This window comes from Penaeus monodon, chromosome 18 (genome assembly GCF_015228065.2).
Source record: "Penaeus monodon isolate SGIC_2016 chromosome 18, NSTDA_Pmon_1, whole genome shotgun sequence".
In the NCBI taxonomy this organism is placed as follows: Eukaryota; Metazoa; Arthropoda; class Malacostraca; order Decapoda; family Penaeidae; genus Penaeus; species Penaeus monodon.
In genome coordinates this window covers 28719984-28732483 of record NC_051403.1, presented here as the reverse complement: position 1 = coordinate 28732483, position 12500 = coordinate 28719984, and the positions used below count along the sequence as shown (strand labels likewise).

At 38.5% G+C, this 12500-nt stretch overlaps 1 protein-coding gene across 1 annotated transcript in view; it reads right to left on the bottom strand.

Annotated features, from left to right (window-relative positions):
- Positions 1 to 3445: 3445 nt before the first annotated feature.
- LOC119584382 (protein germ cell-less-like) overlaps positions 3446 to 12500 on the bottom strand; it is a 12700-nt gene continuing 3645 nt past the window's right edge. Inside the window, exons 4-12 of the mRNA XM_037932959.1 lie at positions 11772 to 11868; positions 11396 to 11547; positions 10745 to 10840; positions 9488 to 9604; positions 9088 to 9178; positions 8503 to 8701; positions 6772 to 6990; positions 6546 to 6636; positions 3446 to 6326 (exon numbers count right to left, since the gene is read on the bottom strand). Of these exons, the coding sequence (XP_037788887.1) occupies positions 6135 to 6326; positions 6546 to 6636; positions 6772 to 6990; positions 8503 to 8701; positions 9088 to 9178; positions 9488 to 9604; positions 10745 to 10840; positions 11396 to 11547; positions 11772 to 11868 (1254 nt within the window). The 3' untranslated portion in view covers positions 3446 to 6134. The remainder of the gene's footprint in view (positions 6327 to 6545; positions 6637 to 6771; positions 6991 to 8502; positions 8702 to 9087; positions 9179 to 9487; positions 9605 to 10744; positions 10841 to 11395; positions 11548 to 11771; positions 11869 to 12500) is intronic.

Below are 12500 nucleotides of genomic sequence, written 5' to 3'. Positions count from 1 at the left end.
TCTTATGTATTGTCACATGCCTATATTCCCACACACACACACATACATATAAGTGTGTCCATTGCTTTACCTGTTTGTTCGTCTCTCGTTGCCACACTAGACATTCCAATGTTGTGTTGTCTATCCCCTTCCACAGAGCTATGCATTGTTGTAACAGTACCTTTCATCATCAATGATTGTCATATGTTAAGCACGTGATCTATGCCCATCTTTAGACCACTGTAGGAGATGGCAGGCAGACTCCCTGCGGGGAGCCAAGGAGCAACACCTCGCTCCTTGGCGCAGCCGTACTCCATCATAATATATAATAAAAGGAGTCATTACATCTTGGTCGTCTACCTTACACCCTAAGCTCGCCACCTACCATACTCTTGTAGAGCCCATCATTCCGGCTCTTACAATATACCATTGTGTGTGGTGTGAGTGCATTTCTTTGTGTGTGTGTGTGTGTGTGTGTGTGTGTGTGTGTGTGTGTGTGTGTGTGTGTGTGTGTGTGTGTGTGTGTGTGTGTGTGTGTGTGTGTGTGTGTGTGTGTGTGTGTGTGAGAGAGAGAGAGAGAGAGAGAGAGAGAGAGAGAGAGAGAGAGAGAGAGAGAGAGAGAGAGAGAGAGAGAGAGAGAGAGAGAGAGAGAGAGAGAGAGAGAGAGAGAGAGAGAGAGAGAGAGAGAGAGAGAGAGAGAGAGAGAGATAGATAGATAGAGAGAGAGAGAGAGAGAGAGAGAGAGAGAGAGAGAGAGAGAGAGTTTATGTTTGTTTATTTGTGCTTATATATGTGCACATGTGTTAGAACATTTTCGGGTGTATACATTTGTTCCTTTACATGAGAAGGAGGAGGATGGATGTTAGCAGTCACTCTGAGTGTAAAGGGTATGGGAGATTGAGAGGGTGGATGAGGCATAGGTATATTTTTGGGGGTCATGATTAGAGATTCTTAAATATCCTCAAGAGTCTCTGATGGTGAATGGGTTGGGAAAGTATGAGACATAAAGGTCTTCTTTTGATGGGGAGAGAAGGTGGGGATAGACATCTGAGGAGCAGTGGGAGAGGTAGGTGTAGGAGAGGATGAATAGAAGATGGGGTGGAGCGTTTAGATTGTAATGCGATGGGTAGAGCGAGAAGGAGGGGTAGACACCGGTGAAGTGGTTGAGATTGGAGTATCTGGATTTAGAATAGCAAAATAATTTGATTTGGAGAGGGAGAGACTAGAAATGGGTACGTAGGGAGTAGGAGGAAGAGATACTGGAAGGGGGAAGGGCAGAGGGATGGACAGCACTGGAATAAGGAGCAAGAAAAAAAACTTGGTTGGCGTGCTTCCTGTAAAGTGAGGCTGAGTCTGAATCTGAGGATCGCTACCTCAAACTCGATCTTATAGGTAGGGAAGCCCTTATAGAATACATTATGGGAGCTCTCATAATTGGCACACGTGAGTGATTCCGCAAGGAAGTTTGAACGATCCTGGCCAAGTTAGGCACATAGAGGACTGTGGAGCGACAATGTTTGGCAGGGTGGCCAAAACGCTAACATTTCTAAAATTGACGGGGAAGTCGATATGGTCGGACAGAGCAGGACTCCACAAATATAAACTCCATGTGGGGGACATGTTTACGGAAGATAAGCATGCCAATATTGGTGTAGGACTCCGGAGGGAATAGTGTAATGATCATAATCAACGAGGTAGGCATGCACGTCGTTTTCAGTCTGATCGATCCTTGTCGTAGACAAGGCAATCAGCCGGGGAGTAGGAAACAGTTCCGGTACAAATACTAAGGGAGGAATGAGGCTGGACAGGAATAGGCTCCCAGTGAGGTCATTCGGGATAGATAAGGCACAAGCTTGAGACGAAAATGAAACTGACAAGCTGTTGAGCTTTCTGCACCCGTTCCGGGTGCGGAAGGAAAACTTTGGCTACTTACTTTTAGGAAACATTGCTGGAAGAGGAGGGTATTGTCAGAGTAAGCGGCTGTAGGAAAATCACAAAAAAATCGATTCCACTTGACTGGGCTAAAAAGAGTACTCAAAAGATTTGTAGAGGTGGAAGTAGATGAAGAAAAAAGACGGAAATGGGAGTGGTTTTAAGTGAGGTCTTACAGCCAGGAAGTGGACAATAAAAATGAAGAGTAATAATAAGGGAGGAAGAGTTGAATATGAAGAAATCGGGAGATGCAGTGGAGGATGTTGGGAAAGATATGAAGGTTGTGTAGTGGCCTGGGTGGGTGATTTAGTATCAGTGTTCAAAATTGTGATCAAAGGAGAGCCTGGGGTCGGGGAACTGGCAAAATTAAAGTCAGTGGGGCTAGATGATAATGGGACAAGCCTCAGTGTCCCTAATATAGGTGCAAAATCATTATTGACCATGGCAAGCCTGAGTATGTGGGGAGGAGAAATGGTTCGCTCCTCAGGGTCCCCACAAAGGGCAAATGCTTGATAACTAAATGGCCATGGCTCCTCGAGGCCATTCAGGACCGACCCAAAGCCAGCCTTTTATTCTTTCAATATGGCTCTCATATCTTAGGAAGTGTACAAAAAGGGTTGGAGAAGAAAAGGAAATAGAAAGGGAGAAAAGAAAAGACCATGCTAAATTGGTTGAGCCAAGTGCTGAGGCCTTAGGTAAGGGAAATCCCCAACATTGGGGCACAGTCTCTGTCTCCTTAGCCCTCCTCCCCACGACAATAATGGGTATGGGATTAGGGGGTCTGTTTCCTGCAAGATATGAATAATAACAAAAATCACTTACAAACAAGCAAAACTGAGAAGATCCTGGTAAGAAAAACTCATATTTTTTAATTAGCTTTATTATCAAATTTCCTTTGACTAGACAAAATCAATATAAGAACATTATATCCTCCATATTTGATAAAATTTCTCTTATCTGTTTCAATTACAACAAAACTTCTCTTCATAATACTCTCTTCTTGTAACACTTCTTGATATGAAAGAATTCCTCAACACCAAAGATTACCTTGAACACACACATCACTGTTACATAATCCATTGCATTAGTTTTCGTAAAACTAAATAAAAATATATCATTTGTGTACTTAAACAAACAAGACATTAGTATTTATCTGCATACAAGTTCTGAGAAATGTACATTCAAAAAACAAAAAAACAAAGAAACTACCAAAAAAGGTAATCATGGGAATTGTAAATCAAAATCCAAATGGCTGAATATATCTGCACATTATTATCTTAATCAATGAAATGATTATCCCATGTCCACAGACAATATCAGTCCATACTTAGTACAGAATGCAAATTGCATTAGTAAAAGCACTTTTTCTGAAAACAGAATAAAGAAAATGAGAGAGAGCAGAGAGAGAGAAGGGAGAGAGAAGGGAGAGAGAAGGGAGAGAAGAGAGAGAGAGAAGAGATAGAGAGAAGAGAGAGAGAAGAGAGAGAGAGAGAGAGAGAACAGAGAGAGAGAGAAGAGAGAGAGAGAGAGAGAGAGAGAGAGAGAGAGAGAGAGAGAGAGAGAGAGAGAGAGAGAGAGAGAGAGAGAGAGAGAGAGAGAATGAGGCCTAAAGATATCACAATTTCATGAAATTATACAAGACTTGTTCAAAACATGCATAAAACAAACAAGCAAACAAACATGCAAAACCACAGGCTCTAAGCAATCACTCATTTCATACAAACATCTTATCAAATGTAATAAATCTATTAATGTATTAATGGCAGTGAGTGGTTTGAACAACGGAAAAAGATTCTTCCTGTTCATGCCTACAATATCACTATAAACTTTTTCTTTTTTAAACTTTTCTTTTTGTGACATGCACCTAAAATGGATCCTAGAAAAATAACAAACTAACGATTTCCTGTTTGTGATATATTTGAGGGAGAATATTAATATCATTCAAAAAAGAAAACTATATGCAACTAGACTCTCAGGCAAATGCTGGATCCTTTTGCCATTTTCCTGTAATCATTTGAACATTTTTCTAGTCCTGAGAATTATTTCCTTGCAGAGAGACAATTCTATCTCTTTTCACGGTAAAGATTAAATACCTTGAAGGCCATGAAATAAACAAAAATACACTTTTAAGGATCTATCTGTCTCACACTCAAGTAAACTTTTGCTTAAGTAACATAAGGATCACAGCTCTCCAGAAAGCCTGTCTGAGGAGGTTCCACCTCAAACCCAATAAAGAGAAATCAAAGCTTTTCATGTCATTTAACTCTTTTTCTCCCTTTTCTACGCTGCCTAACTGAATGAACAAACAGCTGTACAACCAGTTGACTGAGTGACCAAACAGCCACGTGACTAAATGGTCAATCAACAGAATAACCAAATGACTGAATGATCTGAATGAACTGTTTGGACACCCCTTGGCTGTAATAGGTAACAGTTACTTTTATGTTCAGGTTATTGTTAATTAGCACTGAGAAACTCTCAAACCTGGAATCTATGTGTAGTTAATTTGTATTGAAGCCTTGCTATAATGTTAGGGGAATTAAGTCTACTTTTTAGAGAAGCTTAGATATGCATTTGCATCTTTATAGAAGACCTGTGACCTGCCTTTGCAATCCGATTTAGAGACTGAAATCAAAAACTTGTTACTTACAGCATGGAAAATTTGCCTTACTTGCAACCAAACAGGCACCATTCATTCCATCTATCCCATAAATGCAATGGAAATATCACCAACACAATAAATAAGACCCTGGCAGAAAGCAACGAGGAGAGGAGAGCAGTGGAGAAGGAAGGGAGGAGGAATCGAGAGAAATTAGGGGAAGTAAATATGGTTAAGAAGAATTGTAACTTATATTGTTGGTTTTATATTGCAAATTAATAAATTAATTTAAATTCCGTTGCTTATCACCAAGTATGGAAATTTATAAAAAATACTCTTTACATCTTTTTCAAGAACAACTTTTCTTTTTATACGTTCACTCTGAACTCCTTTTCTTAAACAAACTATTGCAGCAGGTGTGAATTAGGGGGCAACTAATAAGTTATTACACATAGCAAGCCTAATGAGCAATTCCATACAAGAAAGATGGAAAATATATCATCTAAAAGGAAGAACTTATGGCATTCATGAGTGAGTTCAACATTCCCTTTCTGCCTCTACTAAACCTTTTTGAGTTCTCTCCTCTACTCACATTCTCATCAGGCATACCTGGAAAAAGCTTGTGTTTGCACCCTAATGCTCAAGCACAAAAACATTTACAACCGCAACTTTATGCACAGATATCATGATCTTTGTCTCTGGAGCCCCATCTAAAAAAAAAAAAAGAAAAAAAAAAGAAGACATATCCAATATACATTTTTTTCCTTCATGGTCTTTTCTCTATTTCACTGAAAAAAGGATGACATTGTTGCCAAAATATCTATCTTAAAAGATACCTGTACGAATCAAATATTACAAGATGGAGTAAGCTAATACATGTAATTTTCCCTTCATAAAAAAATAATAAAATAAATAAAGTTGATTTAAATTTAACATTCTTCCCAAATGTTGAAGAATGGCTGATTCCTCTCATACAGAGATCAGCAAGACTGCACCATACTGCTTACAAACTATGATATCAACAAGAGAATATTTACAAAAAGATTTGTTTTAAAGCTTTGTATTGTCCTATTACTCTGAGATAATGCACCTGCCTCTCATCAATAACATAGGACAAAAATAAAGACAACATTGCAGACATAAAAAATCATAATTCCAAGATCTTTTGGAATGTATATAAGTCCTGAATACAAATATCATAACATAAAGAAGAAGAAGAAGGAAAAAAGAGAAAAAGAGAGAGGCGAGGCAAGCACACATATAAAAAACAAAAATGTTTTTCCGAGATCTGAATGGTACGAAGAACCTCTTACAACAGGGTTACGACATAATGAGATGAGAAATGTGAAATGTGAGATGAAGTGGAGTGTTGGAAACACAGTTACAGGAATCAGCAACTGAGCTCAGTCACTGAAATTAACTATGCAACACCAATCAGCTGTTGAAATCGTCCATGGAATATTAACATCTGCTAAAATTAACAATGGAATAACAATTAGCCACCTAAATTCAAATAATGAAGTCAGCAATGGAAACCATCAACTGAAATCAATCATCCACGGACATCATTCACCCAGGGAGATCAGCCAGTGCTATAGAAGTGCCGGCTGGCAAAGAGTGGCAGTCATTCTCTTGAGGGCTGGCCGGGAGCTCGGGCGGACAGATTAGAGGCAGAGGCGATGGCAGAGGGGGAGGTAGAGGTCCCCGATGAGCCTCCAGGGTGGCTGGTGATGAGGGAGTGGTTGGTTGTGATGAGAAAGTTGGCACTGAGGAGGAGCGGGTACTTGACGTCTGGATCTAGCACCATTACACGGATCTGTTATGTGGGAAGTGAAAGAGAGGGAAGTGATTTGAGTGTATTGACGAGGTCTTAAATTAATTTGGAGAAAAAAAAATACATGCTCTGTGAACAATATGGGCTAATCACAAAAGAAAACATACATTTCTTTAATATCGTAACAATCACAAATACTCATAAGCACTATAACAATATCATTGTGTGATCACACACACACTTCAAGATTATAGTACTCACTTCCTCATTTTTGGCAAGAGAGACTGACTGCACTCCTGTAGATTTTGTATAAACTACTTGCTTCTGGTCATCAAGGGATGCTACTGTCACTCTGCAAGGTTATATACACATGTTATATAGGAATATATTTCCTTGCTTCCCTTTTCTTTCCAAGATAAGTCATACACAAGATACACGCACACAAACAAACAAACAAACAGAGAAAACTTCTATTACTACTACATACCTATACATGATATTCCTCCTTGCAGGTTGGGCAATACTAGCAATGTTCTCAGTGCGGTGATTCCTCTTAAGGCGCAGTGAGGCCCCATCATGAGTCATGACAAGGTCCAGGCCAAAGTTATAGCCTGTCCATCGCCAGATGTGTTGTCCTGTATTCCCAAGCACCCGGCCACAACGCGTGCAAGACCGATCAAACTCTTCCTCTGATATCTCACTTGGCCTGGTCATGGAGAGAGAGTGTGTGAGATATGATGTGAGACAGAGAGACAGAGAGACAGAGAGACAGAGAGAGAGAGAGAGAGAGAGAGAGAGAGAGAGAGAGAGAGAGAGAGAGAGAGAGAGAGAGGAGGAGGGAGGGAGGGAGGGAGGAGGAGGGAGGGAGGGAGGGAGGGAGGGAGGGAGGGAGGGAGGGAGGGAGGGAGGGAGGGAGAGGAAGAGAGGGAAAGAGAGAGAGAGAGAGAGAGAGAGAGAGAGAGAGAGAGAGAGAGAGAGAGAGAGAGGAGGGTAGAAGGAAGTAAAGTGAACTTAGGAATAAAAATAAGAATAACATAACTTTATGGGGAGCATCTGGCAAAAACATTGGTAAGAAATTATGGCTGAATAATTATGGCTGAATCTCTATGAAAATTAGATCATAAGGTAGAGGTATATAATATATCCATCAACCTTGAATCCTCCTAACCTCCTTTACACTGTGCCCCCCTAATAAAAAAAAAAAAAAAACTTGGCTGATGCTACCCCTTTCAAAATAATTTATCTATGAGAAATCTATCTGAAACTCTTAATAAGTACAGATACTATTTTGTTTAATCAAAAGATAAGATCAAAGAAAAATTATAAAAAATTTAGAGTTGGTAGTTTGTAGATGAATAATCATTCTTGCTTCTGTTTTTTGTCATTCAAATCAGCCTAAAACTCAAAGAACTGTTTTTATTTGAGACCTCAAAAGCTTCTCTTAATTTTTTTTCTGCTTACAACCTGAATGACATCATTTTTCCTGTTGTAAAAATAGGTTTATATTTGTTTCTTTGTACAGCTTTACCATCTGACAGCAAATTTAGAAGCTGATGGCAGTGGAGTAAAATGACGTAAGAGCACAGGGGGAGGATGGTAAGGTGCAACACACCCACTCTGTTGTATAGCATATTACCAATGCCTCTGCCTCTACATTCTCAAGGCCTCACACACCTTGGGGAGGCATTTCCTGACTTGCTGATTATGATTCTTACAAGGCATTGCTACCCTGCCATCAGATGCTGTCAAGGGAACATGTCATTATCTGGAATGACCTTGTACTTGTAATCCCCATGTACCTACCTCCAAATGTGAAGCCTGCCTGCTGCCACTTCATCCCTTACAACTTTTTTACACTTTGTATGAAATGTTAACAACCACCAGCATTATAAAAATTTAGGTAATTTTTGTAAATGATATTATGCTAAATGATTTATAAAGGCAGGAGTGTATATCCAAATAAAGAGAGGAAGTGGAACTTTGTGCTGAAACTTTTCAGCATTACAGGTGAAGGCAATACCATTCTACAAGATTTTTCTCAATTTTCAGATATATTTGTAACTTAGCAAAATACTGTATATCTTTGTGAAATCCTCATGGGTCACAGAAGGGAAAGAAAAAAAAAAAAAAATGCAATGACCAATTCAAATCACAACAGAAAATTAAACAAAAAAAGGGAAAGAAAGGACAATACCACCAAGATCACGACAACACTCACCCTCTGTCCTTGCCCTGGTCAATGCGCAACATATTGTACCACTGGTGCATGCTGGCAGGGGTCAGCCATGAGGGGGGTAGGATGCGGTCTGAGTAGAGCATCTCCACGTCCAGATGGTGGTAGATCAGGTAGACGAGGCGTAGGGCAGAAAACACGGGGGAGAACTCACGCCCTTCCTCTTCCAGGAACCAGCCGCGTTCTGGGGTTTGGAGTTGGGGGGATATGTGGTCAGGAGGTAAAGTGATAAAGAGAAAGGGTGGATGGAGATAAGCAGATAATGAGTGGGTGAGAGAGTGAGTGAATGAGTGAATGAGAGAGAGAGAGAGAGAGAGAGAGAGAGAGAGAGAGAGAGAGAGAGAGAGAGAGAGAGAGAGAGAGAGAGAGAGAGAGAGAGAGAGAGAGAGAGAGAGGAGAGAGAGAAAAAAAAGAAAAGAAAAGAAAAGTAAGAAAAAGCAGTAAAATGAAAAAAAAAAAAGATAAAGTAAGTCTCAACCAAGAGAGAAGGCAAAAAAAAAAAAAAAAAAAAAAAAAAGGATAAAACTATCAGAATAATGGCAGATAAAAAAAACCTGGACACTAACTTACCTGCCCTATTCCTGAAGTGCTTGTGGGCCTCAAGAAAAGCTGTCTCATGCGATCCATCCCAACTTGGGTTCAGTCTCAAAAACACCCATGCCTGCAAACATGGGGTGAGGAAAAGGGTTAGCCTTCCACTTACGAGGGAGAGATGATGGGTGTGATGGTGGATGGTAAGGACAATGTGAATGAGAGTGAGTGGTGATGTGTGAGTAAAAGATATTCATGACAAGTGACACAACAATAGTCAGTGATATGACTTATTTACAACAGTACATAAAAATACATTTCTAAATCATGAGCATCTTTTTTATGTTACGCACTTTGTAAAAATCTATAATAACAATCAAAGGCAACAGAATAAAATGAACAGCCCAGATATGGCCAACACTGAGAGTAAAAGCATTACCTTGAGCATGACGTATACGCTGAATTCTGTCTGCATCACGTACAGGTGGGGGGAAGTGAGAAGTTCCGTCATGAGGTCTGAGGGGATGTGTCTCAGCGTGGCAGGGTGCTCAGTCACCTGTGGGGGGAGGGGGAGGGGAGCAGGGAATGGTGAGCATCAGCATTACTAAGATGAACTGGGGAGATTAATGGGTGAGAATGGAGAGTGAGTGGCTAGGATAAATGTTTTGAGTAATGGGGTAAGTGGAAAGCGGACAGTAATAATTAGGATGGATGAGTGAATAATGAGATAATTCAAAGTAATGGAAAGAAAGAAAATTGTAATAATGAGGATGAATGGGTGATTAAAAGGAAAAAGAGAGAGAAAGTTAACCAACTGCCACTGAGAACATAAAATGTCCACTGTAGTTTTGCTTTGTGAATGTTTATACACAGATGACTCTACAAGTGCTCAGCCAAAAGGGGTCAATTAGTAGGTCCATGATATCTAAAATGATTTCCCCTTTCCTTGAGTTTTCCAGAAAGAACTTGTATTTTCTAATGCCATTAACTTCAAAATACTATTGTTATCATTATTGTTATTGACATTATGATTATTATAATGCTTTTAACAATACTAATGGCAATATATATGTATGTTTTTTAATCCAGGAAAAGAGTAAAAAGGTGGACTCATTGATAACAAATATGTGTAAAAACTAATAAATTAAACTCACAGTAGGCATGACATATATGTACATGCCATTCGTGACAGCAATAGGTTAACAAAGGCAGAGGGAAAAACAATAGGAGATAGGATAGATGGGTAATCATGAGAAATAAGATGAACCAGATGCCTGGATATGAAATAAAGTTTGAGAAAAAGTGAGACGTTTATGATAAAAAGGGTTGAGAATTTTGTAAAGGGTATAATAAACAAAAGGTTAAGCTTGAAAAGAGAAAGTTAAAATGCAAGACAGAAAATCTTGCTTTTGGCAGTATTCCTTTTGTATTTGTTGCTGAAGTGGTGGTGGTGGGAAAGGGGAGGTTATTCATAAGTGTGTGGGCCCTTTATGCCATCCAATATGCCAATATTTAAAATTACCCCCCCAAAAAAAAGCTGAAGTTAACTTTTATTACATAAACTAATGGAAACAAAGAGAAACAACATGTTATTACAAAACCAATAAAATAGAATCAAAATTTACAAATGTATTTATCTAACTAACTAACTAGCTTAAAAAAAAAAGAGTGCATAAAAAAAAGAGGAAATTCCTACCTGCGTTAATAGGTTGTGCAGAAGCCACTGCTTGCACGCCTTGTCCACCTCTAAGACCCCATACCTTCGCGCTGCTTCGTGGTACTGGAGGACAGTCTGGAATGAGCGCGTCAATGAGCATTTTTTTCTTTCTTTGTGTTTGTGTAAAGTCACACACAGAAAGTAGTTCTCAGATGGTAATTTGGTTTCACAGAAGAAGAAAAAGAAATGGAAGAAGATGAGGAAGAAGAAGAAAAACTGGGATATAATCATAGGTAGAAACTTACTCGGAATTTTCAGAAAACATTTTAAATACATTTCCAAACAATGCATAAAAAAACAAGAGAAATCAAGGAAGCAAGTAAGAAAAAAAAAAAAAAAAAAAAAAAAAAAAGAGGGGAAAAAAATTAAATAAATAAAATACAACAAAATAGTAGTAACTTACTTATAATTTTCAGAAAACATTTTAAATACACTTCCTAGCTATGCATTAAAAACAACAGAAATCAACCACACAAGGAAGCAAGTAATAAAAAATAATAATTAAAAATGAAATAAGATAAAACAAAATAAATTAATAATAATAATAACAAAAAATTTCAAGAATCTTAAGGTAAATCCAAACAGTCCACACCATGCAGCCTTTCACAAAGCCAGAGAACCTTTCCTCACCTGCAGATTAATAGTCTCCATCATGATAGAGGTGCACTGGTCGATCAGGGGGTCCATCTGGAGGAGCAGTGCCGTTGCCAGCAGGGGAATCACCTGTGCCGGCTCCACCACGATATCGTCCTTGTAGAACTGGCCCAAGGCTAGGTGTAGGGCTACGTGGCAGGAAGGGGGGGAGGGAGGGGGAAGAGGGGAGAGATTTGGGGTTATTTTGCTTGTTTGTAAGGTGAATGTTGTAATTCCAATATTCTTCTTTATCATTTTCTTTTTTGTCTCTCACGAGGACACATACACATATTTATTAATTAAAGTCTACAATTGTAAAATCATACTATAACAGAAATAGCTTTGAATCAACTGAATACTAAATCTTTCTCACCATCAATATTTATATTATCGTCCAGGATCTCAATGTTGATTTTGGACTGGTTTGTCTCTGTCCAGTTGCCTGAGAACATGCTCCCAAAATACGGACTCTGCAAGATAACCCACATGTAAAATTTCATTCAAGAATTGACCCTTTGCAAGTTAAAATACATGTTAAATACAGATTAATCTCTCTTCTTACCTTTTTTTTTTTTTTTTTACTTCACATTTTTACTAATTTTCATTTTGTATTAATGATATAAATAATCTATATCAACCCCAATGTCTTTCAATATCTCTAATAAAGGAAATCTATCAACTACTTGGAGATAATAAATCTGGTCTATTCTATTCCCTTTGAGACATCACAAAAAGAACAGAGAAATGCCTTATGAGGTTTCAAATTCACCTGCATACCTCTCCAGATAATGGGAAAAAATAGAAAAAAGTCTGAAATGGCATTTAAGCATATTCAAGTGTCAACTATTCTTATTGCTATTGTGACTAATTATCTCTGTGTACACATGGTAATGTTTTTGTATCTTTGCTTTACATCTTCTATAATCCTGCTTTTGTATTATTTAACAAGTCTCTGGGGATATAAATATTCTTAACTATTATCTTTCTTCTTAAATTCTGATATGTAAAATAAATAATCCTCTTTGATCTCACCTATGATGCAAAATAAAAATAATTTCTCTCATGGGCATTTTCCTTTACAAGCTTAAAGACAGACATCAAA